Here is a 23,598-nt window from a genome sequence, read left to right as displayed (position 1 = left end):
CCCTTTGTTTTATAGTTTTTTGCTCTTTTTTTCTTACATTTTTACAGTTTTTTTACCTAAGAGTAGAATGAAAATAATAATAATAATAATAATAATAATAATGCGATTGTATAACTGCATAACCTAGTGTGTCAAAAAAATTCTGCTTTTACAAAAATATTAATGTTCAGTTACACATGTAAGTGTTTATTATTGTTGGTTTCACTTTTAAAATGAATAAGAGTGAAATATTTTTTTTTAATAAGCTTTGTTTATATTTAAGTATATTTTATTCTTATTTTGAGAGCTTCTATTATTTTAGATCAGAGGTGTTTTCCACCCAAGTCAAGTATGGGAGGCCATTTTTGATTTTTTTTTTTAATCTTTAAAAAATGCTAAAAACAGATATTTTAAATATATTTAAAGACAGAACTTTGTGTCCCCTTTGTTTTATAGTTTTTTTGCTCTTTTTTTCTTACATTAAAAAAAAAAAATTCCCCAAGAGTACAATGAAAATAATAATAATAATAATTATTATAATAATAATAATAATAATAATAATAATGCGATTGTATAACTGCATTACCTAGTGTGTCAAAAATGTTTTGGCCTGTACGAAAATATTAATGTTCAGTTATACATGTAAGTGTTTGTTATTGTTGGTTTCACTTTTCAAATTAATTAATAAGATAGTAATATTTAATTTTTTAATAAACTTTGTTTATATTTAAGTATATTTAATTTTAAATTTTTAGAGCTTCTTATATTTTAGATCAGAGATGTTTTCCACCCAAGTCAAGGGTTTTATCTTTAAAAAAAAAAGAGCTAAAAACAGATATATATATTTAAAGACAAAACGTTGTGTTATAAGTGACTAAGTATATTAATAATTATTATTTGTTTAAAAATGTCAGATTTTTGTCATTACATTCCGATGTTTTGCTTTTTTGCTTACATTTTTACTGTTGTTTTTTTAGATAGCTATGTTACTATTTGAATTTTATCAGACACACTAGCGATATTTGTTATCGGATCGGCATCGCCGATACCACCCTGCATTTTACTCGGGATCAGAAAGAAAGTCAGTGGTATCACAAATCACTACTGAACGGCACTTCTACTTCCGGTTGAAAGCGCTAAATGGAAGGAAAGTGCAGCACCTGCACTGAGTGAGCTTGTCCAAAAGATGGCGCCATAGCACAAACAATGACACACCTTTTTAGTGTGTTTGCTTGGGTTTTTTTGAAAACTATGTGCATAATGGTCGTCGGCGAAGAAGAACCTGTAAATTAGCAACACTGTTTTATAAGCCGCAGGGTTCAAAGTGTAGGAAAAAAGTAACGGGTTATGGTCCAGAATTTAAGGTAGTGTTATAGCTGATGATTTTTATCAGCGAGTGTCTTAAACTCCGCCCACAGGCGCCAAGCGTGCTCACCAGCTCCGGCAGCTCCGAGGAGGACCTTCTGGCCAACTGGCAGCGCATGTTCGTGGACAAGATGGCCGCTCCGCCGCAGCAGCAGGCAGCGGGCGGAGGGTCCTCGTCGGAGCGCCACCGAGCGGCGTACTCCGACGGCGAGGAGGGCTCGTCGGCACACAGCTGGACTCCGAGCCGCGGCTCCAGTCTGGACACGGACACCGACACGGAGCCACGCCCCTACGGCGCGGGCCAATACGGAGGCAGCGGCGACTCGGTGGGCGCCGGTGAGCGACTGCTGATGAAGCTGGACGAAGACGGCGGCAGCGGGGACACGGCGCTCACCATGACAACGTGCCACGCCGACGCTCCCGGGGAGGAGGAGGATGAGGAGGAGCAGGAAGTCCCGCCCTGCCTCCTTGACTTTGACCCCACCTTCGCTGCGGCGGCGCTGCCGCGACCTCACAGGAGCCCCAAGAGGATGGGCGTACACCACCTGCACCGCAAAGATGGCCTGAGCCACCCCCACCAGCACCTGATGGACTGAAACCCCGCCCACCCAGGTCTGACACCACACCCACCCAGGATACAGCCATACACGCGCTTTCCGTGCCTAACATCTGCGCTATGACGTCAGGTCAAAGGTCAGACAGAATCATCATCCACACTGGGGGCGGGGCTATCGTTTTTTATTCAATTGCTTTTTTTGGGGGAGGAAAAGCAACTTTGGAATGTGGATGCATCGTTTTTAGTTTTACTCCTGTCAGGTGAAAATGTGCATTAGCAGGTTAGCACGCTAGCAGCTGCGGGGGTGGATCTTTGGGGCAACTAACGATTCTATCCGATTCTTAGGTAGACGATTCCGTTCAGAATCGATTCAAACAATGTGTTTTTCTGGGGTGTCCAAACTACGGCCCGCCTTTGTGTTCATTTTGGCCCGTGATACGTCTCACCTTTATTTAAGAATCTGGCCCGTGGGCTGCCTCCAACTTCATTTCAAATATCTGACAATATAATTGCTGCAACTTTGCCGCCATCTTGTAGACTATGTGAGTAGCTCATGTTAATGGCCATGAATTGCACTCTGAAGTGTAGACAGCACAGCATTTTTATATATGACCCAATCCAAACGACCATTCCCACTAACGATGCAACAAGTCAACAAACATGGTCGCACACAACACAACCTGCTCACTGAACTTTGTGGATATTATAAAAAATGTCCACGTACACCACATAATTCAAAATTATACCAATTTTAATCCACTGCAATGCATGATGGGAAAATGCAAAACACACTCCACACTTATCCATGTTTGGCGCATTTTAGCTGCTTGATATTTTTGATTGATTATAAAACTTTAAGAAGGTCGTCACGGAAGTAAACAAGGTAGCAGTCAAACTTTCACATACTCTTAATATCCAATTATATTATTAATTATATATCCATCATATTAATATAATGTGTTTATATATATATATATATATATATAGTTGCATGAATATATGTATGTATATGTACGTATGTATGTATATATGTATGCATCACGTATATATTTACGTATATATGTGTATGTGTGTATATATATATATATATATATATATATTTCTATGTATATATGCGCCTATATATGTATGTATGTGTACGTATATATTTACGTGTATATATGTATGTTTGTGTGTATATACTGTATATGTGTATATATGTACTGTATGCATGTATATATGTATGTATGTATGTATATGTTTGTATGTATATATATATATGTATGTGTGTATATATTATATATTTATATAGTACATATATATATGTATGTGTATATATATTATATATGTATATAGTACATATATATATTTAAATAGTATATATATATATGTATATAGTGTATATATATGTATATAGTACATATATAAATATGTATACACACATATATATATATATATAAATACATATACAAATATATATACATATATATACATATATATTATATATGTATACTATATACATATATATACACACTATATGCATATATATATACAGTATATGTGTGTATATATATATATATATATGTATATGTGTGTATATATATGTATATATGTGTGTGTATATATATATATATATATATGTATATATATGTATGTATATGTGTGTGTGTGTATATATATATATATATATATATATATATATATATATGTATATATATGTATGTATGTATATGTATGTATGTATGTATGTATGTATGTATGTATGTATGTATGTATGTATGTATGTATGTATGTGTGTGTGTGTGTGTGTGTGTGTGTGTGTGTGTGTGTGTGTGTGTGTGTGTGTGTGTATATATATATATATATATATATATATATATATATATATATCTTGCTCCTGATGGGTGCTGGTTAGCGCCTTGCATGGCAGCTCCCTCCATCAGTGTGTGAATGTGTGTGTGAATGGGTAAATGTGGAAGTAGTGTCAAAGCGCTTTGAGTACCTTGAAGGTAGAAAAGCGCTATACAAGTACAACCCATATATATATATATGTTGCATCTGACCAGTCTTCCTCTCAGGGAATTAAGGTCACTGGTCAATCCCAAATTCTTTCAGATGACATATATGTTGAGTAAGAAGGACCATCAAGACAGAATAGGAATATCATCAAGATTTACTAAAGCTTTAAGAGACCACCCTTACAATGCGGTAATACCAGCATCCAGAAGCGGTCTGAAAATCAAACGGGAAGAGACAACTTATTAAGTACGAAAACAGCCCCCACCATGCCCAGAAAGGAATACAGCCTCATTGTTCTAATACAGATAAGATAAGAAGGGAGTACTCCAACTCCCACATTCCAACCCCTTCGAGGTAAAGCACAGAGTTTACTTGCGGACATAAGATACAAGCAAAAAGAGTACACATGGGAAAATATTAGCTGATTTAAACATGACTATGGATAAAGAAAGAACTCTTAAAAATATATGCATTCTCCACAATATATATATATATATATATATATATTGGCCAATTTTTATTTTTATTTTTTTTAGCCCAATGCGGCCCCCAAATCAAAACGTTTGGACACCCCTGTATTATTTGGTGTAATAATTATAATGAAACATTTTTAAAACAGGTTCCATTTTATAAAAGCTCATTCTGCTTGCATGGTGATGTCCTAAAAACATACTTTTCAAAATTGATTCCAACATTTTTTTTTATGTTGCCTTTTGAAAACAAAGAATCGATTTAGAACTGGGATGAATAAGAATCGCGATTCGGATGCAAATCTTTTTTCTTTTTTTTTCCAGCACCCCTACTAGCAACGCGATGCTAGCACGTTAGCGCTAGTTTCTTCTTCCAGATGATTGTCTCTTATTGTTGTTGGCGAAAGTAACAATGAGAATGTGACCAGCGCTGAATGACGCTCACCGAGGACACCGATTGATTGACACCATGTCTGTCTTATTCGTCCAGTATTGATCACCTCTGATGTCCAGTATTGATCACTTTCGATGTCTAGTATTGATCACCTCTGATTATTCAGTCAAATCAGAATCAGGTCAAATTCAGCTGATAGGGACGATCACATGAATGCGTTTATGGAAAAAAAAAATTCTTGTTAGATGATGGGGCCCCTGACTGAGCGGCTGTTGCATTGTGGGACGACGTGCACTTTGGTTGCGTCAGCCGTGTTCATTGCAAAGATTTTCAAGTTGGAAAAAGGGCTGCTAACAAAATAAAAGCCTCCCTGGCTGCTTGCTGCAAGAGCGCCCAAAGGCAGCGCAGTCTTCCTCGCCTTCATCATTTCAATATTTCAGATGAAGCAGTCGGAGTAAAAATAGATTTTACCTTCTGCATCTTTAATGAGTCATCACCTCTCATCCTCTTTTATCTTTTCTCTCAGGGCGCTTCTTGTCTTCGTCGCTACTTTTTCTTAAATGCCCTAAAAGCATTTTTAAAAATCCATTGACTAATCAATATTTTTCATTAAGAACTTTCATTTTGAAGTTGCCTGCCATGTCCCACAATGCATCAGGACAGCTGCACACAGGAAGCGCTTGTCACCGTTTTGTTTACACAAGAAGGTAATCATTAAAAGTCAGTGTTTTACTTTTTGCTCGCGTATCTTCACCTCGTTTTCAGAATCCAAGCTAGCTGCTAATTAGCGTCTGTTGTGTTTACTTAGCAAACTTGTGCTAGCATGTGTTAGCCGGCGTGACAACACGACACACGATGGCTGCCAGGGGAGCGCAGTTAAGTGACTGAAAGGAACTTTAATGCAACGCCGCCTCCTCGTCAACCGGTGCTTGCATGGATGCTGACCTTTGACCCCAGCCAAGCACTGCAAGCTCTCTCGACTGAACTCTTCCCGTAGTTTGATTTCCTTGTCTTTGTTTGACGAAAGTGCTTAAAATGATTTTATTTTCTCAATTTGTAAACTGATGTATATTTTAAAATTAAAAACGTAAACACCTGTAGTGTCTTGCTCGACTGTCAGTGGTCACATGACGGCGTTAGACCATTCACTTCCTGTGCGAGACAGAAAACGGATTTGGCTCCATCATTTTTAAATCTGAAGTTAATTTTAAAATTTAAAAAGTTTTTCTTTATTCAATTATTTTAAATTTTTTTATTCACATAGAACTTTATTTACAAACTGATTTGACTCCATCAGTTTTAAACATTTTTATTAAGTTTTGTATTCATTTTGTATTTTTTTACTTGTTTAAAACATGCTAATATATATTTTTTTAATTTTTTTTTTTTTTTTACCTGCAAATTGTTTTTATTTGAAGGAAACATTTTTTGGGGGGGAGGAGTGAATTTTTTTTTATTTTTTTTAACAAAACTATGTACAAACTGCTTTGAGTACATCAATTTTGAATTTCAGTTATTTTTGGAAGTTTTTTATTTGTTAAAATTTTGATTTATTTACAAACTGCTTTGACTCCTTAGAATTTCAAAATTAATTCATTTGGAAGTTGTTTTTTTTAAACAAGGAACTTTATTTACAAACCGCTTTGACGCAATTGATTTTAAAGGTTTTTTTAATTTATATTTTCCACTTTTTTTTTAAACAAATAACTTTATAAACAGACATGGCATGACAATTTTCTAAAGAAAAATAACAAGCAAGAAAGATTTTCAACTTAAGTTTATTGCGATAGTGGCCAGGAAGTCAGTTACTCGAACAGTAGGAGTGACCTTCAAAATAAAAGACTTAAGCAGGAGGTAGAATTCAGAGTTGTTAGACTGGCTTTGTTTCAAAAAACTGGTCTAGAATCTGGTCCAGGTGCTCCTCATCGTAGTCTCGCACCATCATCAGCTCGCCATTGTCCGCCCCTCGGATCATGGCTGACAACGCTGTAACAGGAAGTCACATGTCATGTGAGGAAAACACCAAATTGGTTAGTTGGCTGTGAAGGCATATTGTTGATACACATCTGCGCTCAAACGAGTGCTCACTGCGTCCTGATGAAGGTCGGAAGAGACACAAGATCCTCTTCCTCGTGATGTATGCGTGGCCAAGCTCGTAGCCCACGCCCAGCGACGGCTGCGTCACCTCGGCGACGACCACTGTGGACAAACAGTAGCAATTAGCATTCAGATGGAGTGAAATTAAACTAAACTACACAAACACACACATTAAGTAAATAAATAGTTTCAAGTCAGAAAAACTATTTTCTTCAGATTAAACGATTTGCAGGTGGAACTATTTTCTTGAAGTTAAAACTATTGGCAGTATTATTCCACCTGTGTGACACCTGAACTTGGAGCACCTGTAATTCACAAAGTGCAACAACAGGTGGTGCTGCTGAGTCAATTTAAGGCCGTCAGAGCTACTTTTATTTGCGCATTGTGCCGTCCGCCAAAAATAAGAAAAAAACAGGGTGGGGAGTAATGTAATATGGCGGACAGAAGAGTGGAAACAAGCTCAACCTGTAAGTTTCCCCTCTCTTCTTTCCGCCATTTTATTCCCCACCCTGCTTCCTCTTCTTTCTTTTTTTAAGCGGAACATTACTGCCAAAAGTTCAACGTGAAGAAAATTGTTTTTATACTTGCGTATCGTTTTTCTTCATTGTAGAAATTTGTTTATTTTATTTGGAAATCGTTTTTTTTTTATTTAAGAAATGATTTTCATACTTACGAATCATTTTTGTATTTGCATAAAATTGTTTTTATACTGGGGAATTGTTTATTGAAGACATTTTTTAAATTTTTTTTACTTACAAACTGTTTTTAACTTGCGAATCATTTTAAGAAATAAGAAAATATTTTTTTTCTCATACTGGCGAAATAATTTTAATTGCAAAACTGTTTTTTTTACTTGGAAATAATTTTTATAATTGACTAAAACAGTTTTTGTTTTGTTTTTTTTACTTGCGAATGTTTTTTTTAATTGCAGAAAACGTTTTTTTAATTGGCAAATTGTTTTGTTTTACTTACAAATCGTTTTTGCAATTTAATAAAATGTGTGGTTTTTTTTTTACATGCGAATCGTTTTTTTAATTGCAGAAATTTTTTAATTTATTTTTACTTGCAAATCGTTTTCATAATTGAAGAAATTAGTTTTTTGTTGCTTGCAAATCGTTTTTCTTAATTGAGGAAAAACATTTTTTTACTTGGCGTATACTTTTTGAAATTGAAACATTTTTCTTTTATTACTTGCGGATGTTTTTTTTAACTGCAGAAAACGTTTTATTTTATTGGCAAATTGTTTTGTTTTACTTGCAAATCGTTTTTACAATTTAATAAAATGTATTATTTTTTTTTTACATGCCTATCGTTTTTTTAATTGCAGAAAATTGTTAGTTTTTTTTACTTGCAAATCGTTTTCATAATTGAAGAAATGTGTTTTTTGCTACTTGCAAATCGTTTTTTTTAATTGAGGAAAATGTTTATTTTACTTGGGCATACTTTTTGAAATTGAAACATTTTTCTTTTATTACTTGCGAATGATTGGGGCGAGTTAAAAACATGTGTTTGTGGAGTTTCGGCAGTAATTTCACTCCATAAATTGAGTGTTTAAACTTAAATTGGAGCTAATCTGCAGGATGCTTGAGAAGAAAGTCACCATCAGCTTGTGTGAGCCAGTCCAAGTCCCGATCATGAATCTCTCGGTCACCTAAACGACCCTCTCCTGTCAATCACAGAGCAGTGACGTCACACACAACTATTCTTTGACTCGATCAAGCTACCACCATTGACCTCTGACCTTTGTCCGTGAGCGTGCTGCAGCTGACGTGTTCGGTTAGGACGGTTCCGAAAGTTTGAAGTTTCTGGACTATTTTCTGGTAGAGATGCACGTCGTCCCTGCCGCCACGGATACTTCCGCAGAAATAAATCTTCATGTTTTCTTCCTTACTGAAAGGTTTCCCACTGGTCACGAGTGCTCAAGCTCCCGCGTTTTAAATTGGCGACGTCACATCCGGTGAGTTTTGCCGCTCCTCTCAGGAACGTGACGCGTCCGGGCGGAAGCACCAACGAGCCAATCACAGAGCAAACCCCGCCTATTGTGCTGACACTAGTTTCCGGATGGCGCTCCATTTAAAGCAATACAAAGTGTTTCTGGATAAAAGTGTTATCGTCTTTAAAGTGTGCTTTGGGAACACTAACAAGCGATACAATTTTATTGAGTGAGGTTATTTTGTTCCATTTCCAAATCCCGGAAATACGAAAAATTACAAATAAGCAGTCTGGATAACGCTATGACGTCATCGGCGAAAGATTCAACTATATTTGTCTGCTTCAAGGTAAGCAATGTAAGCATAATTTGTCTGTAAAATAAGACTTTTCTTTTGTTAAACCTGCGTAGTTAACCGGAGTCAAGCTAGCTAATAAATATCGGCGTAGACATGAATGCCGTTAAGTCGTTATGCATTATGCTAACATAACGTTAGCATTATGGCTAATGCTAGCTAACTTATTAAATGTAGTCATTTTTGCTTGGAATGATTAAATTAAGTCGCACATGAACAACATTGCACCTAAACAACATCGATGCACATTCACAGCAAATTAAGAGTATTTAATGTCTTTATTTACGATACAACAACAAAAAAATGACCGACACTACTTTCCATGCCTCTTTGACTCAGTAGGGACACCTAGTGGCTTGGAGGCCAGTAGGATTTCATTTATGCTGGACAAATATCCTATTTACATATCCTATTTACACTTTTTGAACATCGTGACAACGGGGTTGATGCAAATGTGTGCTAAATAATGTAACCTGTGCATAGGCCTGGGCGATATGGCCTAAAAAATAGAATCTCCGGGTATTTTTTAACAAGAAAAATAATTCAATTCTGCCCCCTACTTTTTAAGATCAGATTTTAATTAACCAAATAGTAGTAGACGCAGCATCTCACTCTGAGCAACACATTTTTATATAGTGATTTTTATTTTTTTTTATAAATAAATTGAACTTTGTAGAAAATAGTATTTGTCAAAAAACTAAAAATGAAATGTAGCTATTTTAGCTATTTCTGGCATATTTACTGTGACACTTTTGCTTATATGCTGATCAATATGCATTGTTTTAGTCAAATAAAGTTATTTAATATAGAGTTTCCTATGGGAGGCAAAACGTCTGTATTGAATAAAATACTATGATTAATGCAGCATGCAAATAAACATTTGAGGTCGATAAAAGTACAAACGTAAATATTCTGTTTTGAGTAAAATATGTGTGCAAATAAAAATGTAGCATTGAGGTCTACGTAGTTTTAATGCAAGGTTATACGGAGTGCGGCCCGGGCGCCATTTGCGGCCCGTGGCTAATTTGCACGATCATTAACATTCTAATATTAGCTTTTTTTTTCGAATTTTGAAGGCATAAACATAAGCGTCAAAAATTTTGTTGCTAGACAAATGCTACTGTTTAGCATTATTTTGGTAGTTAATGCATGCTAAGCATTTATTTTACACATTTTTCAAATGTGCACCTGAGAGTAATATATTTTGATACATGACACACACATTTTTTAGCCAATTTAACAGGTAAACACCTCAGTGTTATATATTTTAGTATTTCACTAATGCTAAATGTAAGGATACTATTGTTATCATTTTAGCATTGTTTTGTTAGCATGCTAGCTCTTCTAGTTCATTTTGCTAGTATACACAAGTCTTATCTTTTGTTAATTGACCCTATCTTGCCAGTATGCTATCTTGGAATTTCAGTTCGGCCTTGGCTCATCAGTGTTCACACAAAGTTTCTACCGAAATTGCATTTATTTATTTTTTTTTTAAGTGGTTTTAAAGGTGAAAAAACCAAAATGGCCCCTGCATCCTTCGATTTGTCAGTCCGTGGAACATTTTTGGGCACCCCTGGTTTTAATGGATGGATGAAAACAGGCTTTTCCTCGTTTGAGCAACTTTTTCCCCCAACATGCATGGCCCCTTGTATAAATGATTCCACCACAGTAAGCCGCCGTTTAGCAGGAGTTAAAGGGGAACATTATCACCAGACCTATGTAAGCGTCAATATATACCTTGATGTTGCAGAAAAAAGACCATACATTGTTTTAACCGATTTCCGAACTCTAAATGGGTGAATTTTGGCGAATTAAACGTCTTTCTATTACCGGTATTCGCTCTCGGAGCGATGACGTCATCGGGAAGCAATACGCCATTTTCTCAAACACCGAGTCAAATCAGCTCTGTTATTTTCCGTTTTTTCGACTGTTTTCCGTACCTTGGAGACATCATGCCTCGTCGGTGTGTTGTCGGAGGGTGTAACAACACGAACAGGGACGGATTCAAGTTGCACCAGTGGCCCAAAGATGCGAAAGTGGCAAGAAATTGGACGTTTGTTCCGCACACTTTACCGACGAAAGCTATGCTACGACAGAGATGGCAAGAATGTGTGGATATCCTGCGACACTCAAAGCAGATGCATTTCCAACGATAAAGTCAAAGAAATCTGCCGCCAGACCCTCATTGAATTTGCCGGAGTGTGTGAGCAATTCAGGGACAAAAGACCTCGGTAGCACGGCAAGCAACGGCGGCAGTTTGTTCCCGCAGACGAGCGAGCTAAACCCCCTGGATGTCTTGGTTCACACCGTCCCTTATGCCACCGAAGATGATCAAGAGAAGAATATCGACCCTAGCTTCCCTGGCCTGCTGACATCAACTCCAAAACTGGACAGATCAGCTTTCAGGAAAAGAGCGCGGATGAGGGTATGTCTACAGAATATATTAATTGATGAAAATTGGGCTGTCTGCACTCTCAAAGTGCATGTTGTTGCCAAATGTATTTCATATGCTGTAAACCTAGTTCATAGTTGTTAGTTTCCTTTAATGCCAAACAAACACATACCAATCGTTGGTTAGAAGGCGATCGCCGAATTCGTCCTCGCTTTCTCCCGTGTCGCTGGCTGTCGTGTCGTTTTCGTCGGTTTCGCTTGCATACGGTTCAAACCGATATGGCTCAATAGCTTCAGTTTCTTCTTCAATTTCGTTTTCGCTACCTGCCTCCACACTACAACCATCCGTTTCAATACATTCGTAATCTGTTGAATCGCTTAAGCCGCTGAAATCCGAGTCTGAATCCGAGCTAATGTCGCTATAGCTTGCTGTTCTATGCGCCATGTTTGTTTGTGTTGGCATCACTATGTGACGTCACAGGAAAATGGACGGGTGTTTATAACGATGGTTAAAATCAGGCACTTTGAAGCTTTTTTTAGGGATATTGCGTGATGGGTAAAATTTTGAAAAAAACTTTGAAAAATAAAATAAGCCACTGGGAACTGATTTTTAATGGTTTTAACCCTTCTGAAATTGTGATAATGTTCCCCTTAAAGTTTCTGGTTATGTTCTTGTTCGCCTCGTAAAGAGTTGTATTTCCCGCACTTCGGTTTCAGACGTTGGAATAAGTTTGTTGTGATGCTGCCTTGTTTTAATCACACTTTGCAGCTTGCGGTCATGTGTTCCACGCATGTTGCCGCAAATCCAAACCACTGACAAGACTTTCGCTCTCGTTTGTGTTAGCAGGAGCCATGTTTTTCTCTGCTTAGGAAATACGGGGAAGGGTGGAATCTTCATGAGGGGAAAAATACGCCCTAAAAGAAAGTAGATTTTTTAATTTTTTCCATCGTCTGCAACAAAAAAAACTTGAATTTATCGATAAAATTGATGTATCGCCCAGGCCTGCCTGTGCATAAGAGTTTGAACTCCATAAAGATCCGCTTTGCATTGCATCATCAACGTTTTAGTACACATGAACAGACAATAAAAGGAAAACCAGCAACAGATGTTGCAACTTTTGGCGTCACCACAACAAAAGTTTGAAACAGAAATAGGAAGATGGTATCGTGGGGCTTAAATTTTAAGCGCTCCCGCCACCACGTCGATCACGGTGGCGTTGAGCCTCGCTTGGGGCACGTCCCTGGCCACCCTTGCCATGGCGGGCATGAGGGGTCCTTCCAGGGAGTCCAGAATCACTGGAAGGAGAAAAGGAGGTCTCACTTTGACAGAACGTGAACGGTCGACGGGAAGTGGTGAAAAAACGGGACTGGGGAGCACCTTCGACAACTTTGTGGTAGGCGAAGTGAAGGTAGAGCAGGAAGAGCATGTGGAGGAGCGACACCGTCCCGCACAAGAGGAGGCGAGGGCTTCGACCGACCGTACGAGACAGTAGGGCCGCCACCTGGAAAGAAAACGCACCAAGTTTAAAACCTGTGTGAAGTTGGCCCACCATTTTGTCAAAAACTCCCCTAACTTGCCCCATTTGGTATAGATTCTTAATTATTAAGATTTAAATATTCATAACCTGGCGCCCCATCTTGTCCAAATCTCCACAAACTTGGCCCAATGTGCTACAAAAATGTTTGGTCTAACCATTATAGTTTTTAACTAATTATGACTCATAACCAGGTCCATAAAACATTAATAACAAAAATGTTTGGTCTAATTATAATAGTTTTTAACAAATTATGACTCGTAGCCAGCTTCATAAAACGTTAACATAAAAACTATAATAGTTAGACCAAACATTTTTGCAGCACAAACTATTGGGACAAGATTTTGACATAGTTATGAACACATTAATTACATGTTAACATAAAACCATAAAACTTTAATAGAAAAACTATAATAGTTGGACAAAAACATTTGGGACAAGTTTGGGGAGATTTTGACAAGGTAGGGGGTCTGGTAATGAATAAAAAAATGTTAATAGCATAAAAACTACAATAGTTGATCAAATAACTATAATTGTTAACATAAAAACTAATTGTTAATAACATAACTATAAATTTTAATATAAAAACTATAATACTTAGACAAAAAATGCAGCACAAATGTTTGGGACATGTTTGGGAACATTTTAACAGTTTGGGTCCAGTTATGATTAATAACATGTTACTTAGACATTAATAACATAAAACCATTCAACGTTAACTTAAACTATAATAGACTAAATAATGTTAAGCACAAACGATTGGGACAAGTTTGGGGAGATTTTGACAAGATGGGGGGGCTGGTTATGAATCATAACTCGTTAATAACTTAAACTATAATAGTTCAACCAAATAGGTTCGCAGTGCAAACGTAGCACAAACAAATACGACAAGTTTGGGTAGATTTGGACAAAGGTAGGGTCTAGTTATGATTAATAATACATTATTTACATGATAACATAAAACCATTAAACGCTAACAACATAAAAACTATAATAGTTAGACATTTTCACAGCATAAAGGAATGGAACAAGTTTGGGGTGATTTGGACAAGGTGGGGAGCTGGTAATGAATAACAAAATGTTAATAGCATACAAACTATAATAGTTAGACAAAAAATAGCAGCACAAACGTTTGGGACATGTTTGGGGAGATTTTGAGTGATGGTTAATAACAAAACCATTCAACGTTAACTTAAAAACTATAATAGTTAGACCAATTAATGTTGTAGCACAAACGATTGGGACAAGGTGAGGAGGAGAATGGTCTGGTTGTTAATATTAACATTTTGACATAAATAATAGTTAATAACAAAAACTATTAATCGTTAGACAAATGTTTACGGCACACACGTTAGGAACAAGTTTGGGCAAATTTTCGGTTGGGGGGCTGGTTATTAATCATAACTCGTTAATAACTTAAACTATAATAGTTAGACCAAATATGTTTGCAGCAAAAACATATAAAACAAGTCTGGGGAGATTTGGACATAGTTGGGGTCTGGTTATGATTAGTAACACATTATTTAAATGACACCATAAAACATTAATAACATCCAAACAAGAATAGACACACATTTTTTTACAGCATAAAGGGAATGGAACAAGTTTGGGGTGATTTGGACAATGTTAATAGCATAAAAACTATAATAGTTGATAACATAAAAAACTATAATAGACAAAAAAATGCAGCACAAAGAATATTTTGACAGTTTGGGTCCAGTTATGATTAACAACATGTTATTTACACGTTAATAACATAAAACCATTCAACGTTAACTTAAAAACTACAATAGACAAAATAATGTTGTAGCACAAACAATTGGGACACGTTTGGGGAGATTTTGACAAGGTGTGTTAATAACATCCAAACAATAATAGACACACTTTTTTTTTACAGCATAAAGGGAATGGAACAAGTTTGGGGTGATTTGGACAAGGTAGGGGGGCTGGTTATGAATAATGTTAATAACAAAACTATAAAAGTTAATAAACTATTAGTTAATAACATACAAATTATATAATAGTTAATAAACTATATAAGTTAATAGCATAAAACCTATAATAATAACAAACTATAATAATTAATAGCATAAAACCTATAATAATAAACTATAATAACTAATAACATAATATTAAAAACTAATGGTTAATAACATAAAAACTATAATAGTTAGACAAAAAAATGCAGCACAAACGTTTGCGGTCCAGTTGTGGTTAATAACATGTTACTCCAAAACTATAATAGTTAGACAAAATAATTTTGAAGCACAAAGGACTGCAACAAGTTGGGGGAGGTTTGACATGGTGAGGGTGCCAACTTGACACATGTTTAGTTTCAAGATGGCGAGTGACAGGTGGCAGATGGGAAAGGTCGCAGGTCACCATGCGCAAGGTGGACAGTCCTCCCAGCAGCAGCCAGAGGGCGTAGAAGAGGAAGTGGAAGTGCACGTTGTAGCTCACCAGGAGGACCACGCAGTGGCCAAACAAGCCGTAGCCCTGAGCACACGTGGGAATTGATGACAAGGTTACTGCGTTTTGCTTGTTGCACTGCAGGGGGCGCCGTGCTCACTAACCAGCAGAGACAGCGTCTGCAACATGGTGATCTGCGCGTTGACCACGTACGCCAGGAAGTAGACGAAGGACGAAACCCCGACCCAGTAGCCAAAACAGGTTCCGATGGCCGTCCCCATCAGGGTGCCCTCTCTCTGGAACCACATGGAACACCTTTTTCTTTAACGTGTGTGTGTGTGTGTGTGTGCGTGTGTGTGTGCGTGTGTTTCCTCACAATGACGGTCCCAGACGTCTTCATCCCTTGCAACAAGATGGCAACCAGTGTGAAGACCAGCATGAGCGGTCCGTACAGCTCGCCTGCAATCTTCTGCACACACAAACAGAAGGTGGCGCTAGAGGGATGTCAGAGTGAGGCGTTTAGACGGCAAGTGGGCGCACCTGAGGGAAGTCCACCATCCGGATGGGGATCAGTGACTCGATTAACCTGCGGGAACACAACAATCGGCGTGTAGCTGACAGGAAACCGCTGCGAGTACACAGGAAGTGGCTGCGTCACCTACCTGCTGCGCACCTGGACGGGCTCCACGTCAAAGTACGGTCTGAGGATGTCGATGTTGGCGTACAGGTTAAAAGCTCGGGACGCCTGGCGCTTCCCTGCCTGCCACACCTGTGGACAACATACATTTAAAGGGGCGGGGCCTTTCAGCAGAAGAAAAGGCGCGACTCACCTCGTCCGCCACCTGTCGGCCCAGCTGGCCTTTCAAACCCTTCATGCCCAAGAACTCTGCGTTTTCGTCGTCTGCGTCTGCCGCCTCCTCCGTCACTTCCTCCTCTTCCTTCATCCTCTGATGCATCTCGCCCATGTCCTCAAAGCTGGAGCCCGACGTGTCGTCCATGTTCTCCATGTCGATGACCGCCGAGCCTGCGCCCTGAGCACGAAAACAAACTGAGCCGACGCTGGCACGACTTACTACAAGTCCCACAATGCACTGCAATAGCTGTTCTGCACTCACCTGGCTGTGTTCAGCTCTGAAAACCTCCAACAAGGTTTTATATACACGCTAGAGATGCGCGGATAGGCAATTATTTCATCCGCAACCGCATCACAAAAGTCGTCAACCATCCGCCATCCACCCGAACTAACATTTAATCAAAACCGCACCCGCCCGCCATCCGCCCGTTGTTATATATCTAATATAGACGATGCAAGGCATTAGTGAGGTTCTAAAGCTTTTGCCTGTTAAAGAAAGGAGACTGATTCAATGCAGCAGAGACATTCAATGCGTGCCACGCTGTCACGGCCCAGACGCACACCAGTGCGCAATCATCTGGGAGCCGCGCTGAGCGCACCTCCAAGCGCGCTCGCGCCACTCAAACTGCTGCAGGCAGCTGCGTTCTATCTTGTTTTAACATCCTGTGGCACTCTTCTGGGATCACGGCGGACGAAACTGCTCATGCTCGGGGTGTTTGTGGAGATTCGGGGTTTTGCACAAATGTGATGCACCATGTTAGATGTCCCGGTTTTGTGACTGTCGTAGACATAAACAGCGTCGCAGCTCTTGCAAATCACGTAGCCAGCATTACTATCATCCTGATTTACAACCTCATAAAAACGAGTCAACGCTGAACTTTTCTGGCCTTTTTTCCCTGGTCTTTAGTATTCCCTTTTTTAGTTTGTCGCGTACCATGTTGGCTGCCGGCGTTCCCATCGCTTTTTTTTTTTCTTCTTCTGTTGTGGCATGCTGCAGGTGCCTGCTCGTTTTTCGTATGTGGGTAACAACATTTAACTATGTATATATATTTCCGAATTGGTTTAACTGCGACCCGCCTGAATCTATTTAAAATCTAATTTTTTTAAATTTCAACCGCCCGACCCGACCCGCGGATAAAATCTTTTTTTTATTTTTTATTTCAACCGCCCGACCCACGGATAATCCGCGGACTCCGCGGTTGTGTCCGCAAACCGCGTATCTCTAATACACGCTGTAAATATTTATGTAATGTAGTAACATTTATAATAACATGTAATATTTACATATTTTGATCATTTTAAGCATACGGCGGCGTACTAACGCATCACAACGTTCACTTTTTCCTTCAACAACACTAATCATGACAGACTTCATGAGAGACTACTTTGGGACAAATGATGATCCAGAAAATTCTATTTTTGATCCTGAATAGAAAGTCTAAAAGTTTTAAAAGCTGTGTGCTAAATAGACCCGGCTTTAGTGAAACACTCACTGCGTTTCCATGTACTGAATTAATCTGATTTCTCAAATAGTTTGTATTTGAGAAATTTCCACAACTAGTGTGGAAATTTCCACAACTAGTGTGAAGTCACAGTGTCCATGCACACTCTCTAGTGCAGTGTTTTTCAACCACTGTGCCATGAGATACAGTCTGGTGTGCCGTGGGACATTATCTAGTTTCACCTATTTGGGTTAAAAATATTTTTTGCAAACCTGTAATTATAGTCTGCAAATGATGTGTCAGTGCTGTCTAGAGCTCGGCAGAATAACTGTGTAATACTCTTCCATATCAGTAGGTGGCAGCGGGTAGCTAATTGTTTTGTAGATGTCGGGAACAGCAGGAGGCAGCATGCAGGTAAAAAGGTATCTAATGCTTAAACCAAAAATAAACAAAAGGTGAGTGCCCCTAAGAAAAGGCATTGAAGCTTAGGGATGGCTATGCAGAACAAAACTAAAACTGAACTGGCTACAAATTAAACAACAACAGAATGTCTGGTGGCCATGGATGAAGTGCTGGGTGTCCAGAGTCGGGACCCGGGGTGGACCGCTCGCCTGTGCATCGGTTGGGGACATCTCTGCGCTGCTGACCCGTCTCCGCTCGGGATGGTGTCCTGCTGGCCCCACTATGGACCGGACTCTCACTATTATGTTCGATCCACTATGGACTGGACTTTCACAATATTATGCTAGACCAGGGGTCGGCAACCCGCGGCTCTAGAGCCGCATGCGGCTCTTTAGCGCCGCCCTAGTAGCTCTCTGAAGCTTTTTCAAAAATGTATTAAAAAATGGAAAAAGATGAGGGTAAAAAAATGTTTTTGTTTGTTTTAATATGGTTTCCGTAGGAGGACAAACATGACGCAAACCTCCCTAATTGTTATAAAGCACACTGTTTATATTAAACATGCCTCACTGATTCGAGTATTTGGCGAGCGCCGTTTTGTCCTACTAATTTTGGCGGTCCTTGAACTCACCGTAGTTTGTTTACATGTATAACTTTCTGCGACCTTCTAGGACGTGTTTTATGCCACTTCTTTTTCTGTCTCATTTTGTCCACCAAACTTTTAACGATGTGCATTCATGCACAAAGGTGAGTTTTGTTGATGTTATTGACTTGTGTGGAGTGCTAATCAGACATATTTGGTCACTGCATGACTGCAAGCTAATCGATGCTAACATGCTATTTAGGCTAGCTATATGTACATATTGCATCATTATGCCTCGTTTTTAGGTATATTTGAGGTCATTTAATTTCCTTTAAGTCATCTTAATTCAATTTGTATCTCATGACACACTATCTGTATGTAATATGGCTTTTAATTTTTTGCGGCTCAAGACAGATTTGTTTTTGTATTTTTGGTCCAATATGGCTCTTTCAACATTTTGGGTTGCCGACCCCTGTGCTAGACCTACTCGACGTCCATTGCATCCGGTCTCCCCTAGAGGGTGGGGGGTCACCCACATCTGCGGTCCTCTCCAAGGTTTCGCATAGTCATTCACATTGACATCCCACTGGGTTGTGAGTTTTTCCTTGACCTTATGTGGGCTCTGAACCGAGGATGTCGTGGCTTGTGCAGCCCTTTCAGACACTTGTGATTTAGGGCTATATAAATAAACATTGATTGATTGATTGATTCTTTATAATAATGATGAACTTACCTTTATTATTTCCCATATATTATATATATGAGCAGTTTTTTCTTGGAAACTTCCACATGGAATGTGTTTGCTGTTGTGGCATTGTCGCGTCAATAAACCTTGCAAAATAGCACTGATGAACTAGATTATTTTATCGGACTGTCGGCTGCATATTCCATATCAGCGACATATTTGTAAAGAAGAAAGGAGGAGGACTAACTTCCATTTTGTTTAGTGAACTTTCAGCATTTCTATCATGCAGTTATGTTGGGGGTTTGTGTGTTGTTTTATTGCCATATTTATTATATATTCCATATTTGTCCCCCCTATGTTTTATGATGTGTGCTTTTATATAACGTTCTGTTTAAAATTGGCCCCTCCTTATCACTACAGGTATTAAAATAACACTGCAATTCATCTGTGCAGCAAAAAAAAAATGTCTATTGTAGTTTTTTATGTCATTAAAGTTGTATTATTCATAATCACAAACAAAACACAATTTCTCAAAGACGACTTAATTTGACCTCTATTTATAATCCCACTCGACAGACAGATGACACGCCGAAAAAGCGGCTAATGGAGTTAGCATGTTAGCTTACCTGGACGAGGTTGTCGTCGAAGCTTCCCCATGGTTCCGTGTTCGTGTGCCCCGAGCCCGCCGACATTTTGATGTCGTCTCAGACTTTTCGACCACTTTACCCCGTCCTGGTGGCGTTGTTGTGACAAACGTTTCCGCTGAGGTTTTACGTGCACACAATAGTTTAAATCCGAAGGTTTGTATCTGTAAAAACAAATGACATTTTGCACAAACCGGAAACAACGGATTTACTCCGCCCACACGGGGGCGCTGTCAAGAGACGTTGGAGGCTGACGGTACGTCATGACGTCACACCTTCAAAGAAAACGTATATTTATATATAATTGATTCTATAGATTATATATAATAATTATATATAGTATGTTATGTATAATGCACTATATAAAATTAATTATATTTTTCTTAATTTTTTTGGCCCATTTTTTTGTCAATTATGTCAAACTATGGTTTTATTTGTGTCATACCTTCCGGACGTTGGAGCTGCGCCCAAACTAAGAATTTCAGAAGCCAAAATTAAAATCCACATATATTAAAAAATATATATTTGTGCAATGTCAGTGTCATTATTTTTATTATATATATATATATATATATATATATATATATATATATATATATATTTTTTTTTTTTTATTTTTTTTTTTTATTTTTTTTTTTGCTGATGGTGTAGTGCACAAGTGTCAAACTCAATGTGGCCCACGTCAATAAAGTAAATTTTTTTGTCTTACTAAATGTATTCCTTCTTTGTGTTTTGACAGGAAAATATTAATCTACTGCATGCAATTGTATATATTTTAAACTTAAATATCATCTAACAATGTAACAAATATTATACTATATTAAATAATTTATTAGATGTGTATGAATTTAGGTTGGAAAGTACTTATGTATGATTCTGTAATAATAATGTTGTCTATGTTAATATCAATCAAAGTTTTTTATACAGCCCTTAATCACACGTGTCTCAAAGGGCTGCACGAATGTAATGTTAGTTAAATGTGTAATAAAAAGTTATAATCTTTTATATCAATGAACTATTAGTTTTGTCCATCCATCCATCCATCCATCTTCTTCCGCTTATCCGAGGTCGGGTCGCGGGGGCAGCAGCTTAAGCAGGGATGCCCAGACTTCCCTCTCCCCAGCCACTTCATCCAGCTCCTCCCGGGGGATCCCGAGGCGTTCCCAGGCCAGCCGGGAGAGATAGTCTTCCCCGTGGCCTCCTACTGGTCGGACGTGCCCGAAACACCTTCCTAGGGAGGCGTTCGGGTGGCATCCTGACCAGATGCCCGAACCACCTCATCTGGCTCCTCTCGATGTGGAGGAGCAGCGGCTTTACTTTGAGCTCCCCCCGAATGACAGAGCTTCTCACCCTATCTCTAAGGGAGAGCCCCGCCACTCGGCGGAGGAAACTCATTTCGGCCGCTTGTACCCGTGATCTTGTCCTTTCGGTCATGACCCAAAGCTCATGACCATAGGTGAGGATGGGAACGTAGATCGACCGGTAAATCGAGAGCTTTGCCTTCCGGCTCAGCTCCTTCTTCACCACAACGGATCGATACAGCGTCCGCATTACTGAAGACGCCGCACCGATCCGCCTGTCGATCTCACGATCCACTCTTCCCCCACTCGTGAACAAGACTCCGAGGTACTTGAACTCCTCCACTTGGGGCAAGATCTCCTCCCCAACCCGGAGATGGCACTCCACCCTTTTCCGGGAGAGAACCATGGACTCGGACTTGGAGGTGCTGATTCCCATCCCAGTCGCTTCACACTCGGCTGCGAACCGATCCAGTGAGAGCTGAAGATCTTGGCCGGAGGAAGCCATCAGGACCACATCATCTGCAAATAGCAGAGACCTAATCCTGCAGCCACCAAACCAGATACCCTCAACGCCCTGACTGCGCCTAGAAATTCTGTCCATAAAGGTTATGAACAGATCGGTGACAAAGGGCAGCCTTGGCGGAGTCCAACCCTCACTGGAAACGTGTCCGACTTACTGCCGGCAATGCGGACCAAGCTCTGACACTGATTATACAGGGAGCGAACTGCCACAATAAGACAGTCCGTTACCCCATACTCTCTGAGCACTCCCCACAGGACTTCCCGGGGTACACGGTCGAATGCCTTCTCCAAGTCCACAAAGCACATGTAGACTGGTTGGGCAAACTCCCATGCACCCTCAAGGACCCTGCCGAGAGTATAGAGCTGGTCCACAGTTCCACGACCAGGACGAAAACCACACTGTTCCTCCTGAATCCGAGGTTCGACTATCCGGCGTAGCCTCCTCTCCAGTACACCTGAATAGACCTTACCGGGAAGGCTGAGGAGTGTGATCCCACGATAGTTGGAACACATCCTCCGGTTCCCCTTCTTAAAGAGAGGAACCACCACCCCGGTCTGCCAATCCAGAGGTACTGCCCCCGATGTCCACGCGATGTTGCAGAGTCTTGTCAACCAAGACAGCCCCACAACATCCAGAGCCTTAAGGAACTCCGGGCGGATCTCATCCACCCCCGGGGCCTTGCCACCGAGGAGCTTTTTAACTACCTCGGCAACCTCAGCCCCAGAAATAGGAGAGCCCACCACAGATTCCACAGGCCCTGCTTCCTCATAGGAAGACATGCTGGTAGGATTGAGGAGGTCTTCGAAGTATTCTCTCCACCGATCCACAACATCCGCAGTCGAGGTCAGCAGAGCACCATCCCCACCATACACGGTGTTGACACTGCACTGCTTCCCCTTCCTGAGGCGGCGGATGGTAGTCCAGAATTGCTTCGAAGCCGTCCGGAAGTCTTTTTCCATGGCCTCCCCGAACTCCTCCCATGTCCGAGTTTTTGCCTCCGCGACCGCTGAAGCCGCACACCGCTTGGCCTGTCGGTACCTGTCTGCTGCCTCAGGAGTCCCATGAGCCAAAATAACCCGATAGGACTCCTTCTTCAGCCTGACGGCATCCCTCACCGCCGGCGTCCACCAACGGGTTCTAGGATTACCGCCACGACAGGCACCAACCACCTTGCGGCCACAGCTCCAATCGGCCGCCTCGACAACAGAGGCACGGAACATCGTCCACTCGGACTCAATGTCCAGCGCCTCCCTCGTGACATTTTCAAAGTTCTTCCGGAGGTGGGAATTGAAACTCTCTCTGACAGGAGACTCTACCAGGCGTTCCCAGCAAACCCTCACAATGCGTTTGGGCCTGCCAGGTCTGTCCGGCATCCTCCCCCACCATCGCAGCCAACTCACCACCAGGTGGTGATCGGTTGAAAGCTCCGCCCCTCTCTTCACCCGAGTGTCCAAAACATGAGACCGCAAATCCGATGACACAACTACAAAGTCGATCATGGAACTGCGGCCTAGGGTGTCCTGGTGCCAAGTGCACATATGGACACCCTTATGTTTGAACATGGTGTTTGTTATCGACAATCTGTGACGAGCACAAAAGTCCAATAACAGAACACCACTCGGGTTCAGATCCGGGCGGCCATTCTTCCCAATCACACCTCTCCAGGTTTCACTGTCGCTGCCAACATGA

At 40.0% G+C, this 23,598-nt stretch overlaps 3 protein-coding genes across 5 annotated transcripts in view; 1 reads left to right on the top strand and 2 right to left on the bottom strand.

Annotated features, from left to right (window-relative positions):
* Nucleotides 1-2,854, top strand: part of tjap1 (tight junction associated protein 1 (peripheral)) — a 40,089-nt gene extending 37,235 nt beyond the window's left edge. For all 3 annotated transcript variants that reach the window (XM_061966982.1, XM_061966972.1, XM_061966964.1), the window contains one exon: nucleotides 1,398-2,854. In XM_061966982.1, coding sequence (XP_061822966.1) covers nucleotides 1,398-1,940 — 543 coding nt within the window. In that variant the 3' untranslated portion in view covers nucleotides 1,941-2,854. The remainder of the gene's footprint in view (nucleotides 1-1,397) is intronic.
* A 3,667-nt stretch (nucleotides 2,855-6,521) lies between these two features.
* On the bottom strand, nucleotides 6,522-8,842 carry dnph1 (2'-deoxynucleoside 5'-phosphate N-hydrolase 1). Its single transcript, XM_061974083.1, has 4 exons — nucleotides 8,601-8,842; nucleotides 8,460-8,525; nucleotides 6,851-6,961; nucleotides 6,522-6,748 (listed from the first exon to the last, which is right to left on the bottom strand). The coding sequence occupies exons 1-4, from the start codon at nucleotides 8,734-8,736 to the stop codon at nucleotides 6,633-6,635; spliced, it is 429 nt and encodes a 142-aa protein (XP_061830067.1). The 5' UTR covers nucleotides 8,737-8,842; the 3' UTR covers nucleotides 6,522-6,632.
* A 3,614-nt stretch (nucleotides 8,843-12,456) lies between these two features.
* yipf3 (Yip1 domain family, member 3) lies at nucleotides 12,457-20,344 on the bottom strand. Its single transcript, XM_061966954.2, has 9 exons — nucleotides 20,068-20,344; nucleotides 16,310-16,510; nucleotides 16,142-16,248; nucleotides 16,020-16,065; nucleotides 15,856-15,948; nucleotides 15,644-15,775; nucleotides 15,453-15,566; nucleotides 12,914-13,037; nucleotides 12,457-12,831 (listed from the first exon to the last, which is right to left on the bottom strand). Exons 1-9 carry the CDS (start codon nucleotides 20,131-20,133, stop codon nucleotides 12,710-12,712), a joined length of 1,005 nt encoding a protein of 334 aa, XP_061822938.1. The 5' UTR covers nucleotides 20,134-20,344; the 3' UTR covers nucleotides 12,457-12,709.
* Nucleotides 20,345-23,598: the final 3,254 nt, after the last annotated feature.

Source organism: Nerophis lumbriciformis, linkage group LG02, assembly GCF_033978685.3.
Source record: "Nerophis lumbriciformis linkage group LG02, RoL_Nlum_v2.1, whole genome shotgun sequence".
Lineage (NCBI taxonomy): Eukaryota > Metazoa > Chordata > Actinopteri > Syngnathiformes > Syngnathidae > Nerophis > Nerophis lumbriciformis.
Note: the sequence above shows the minus strand (reverse complement) of the source record. Positions and strands in the feature narration are given on the sequence as shown.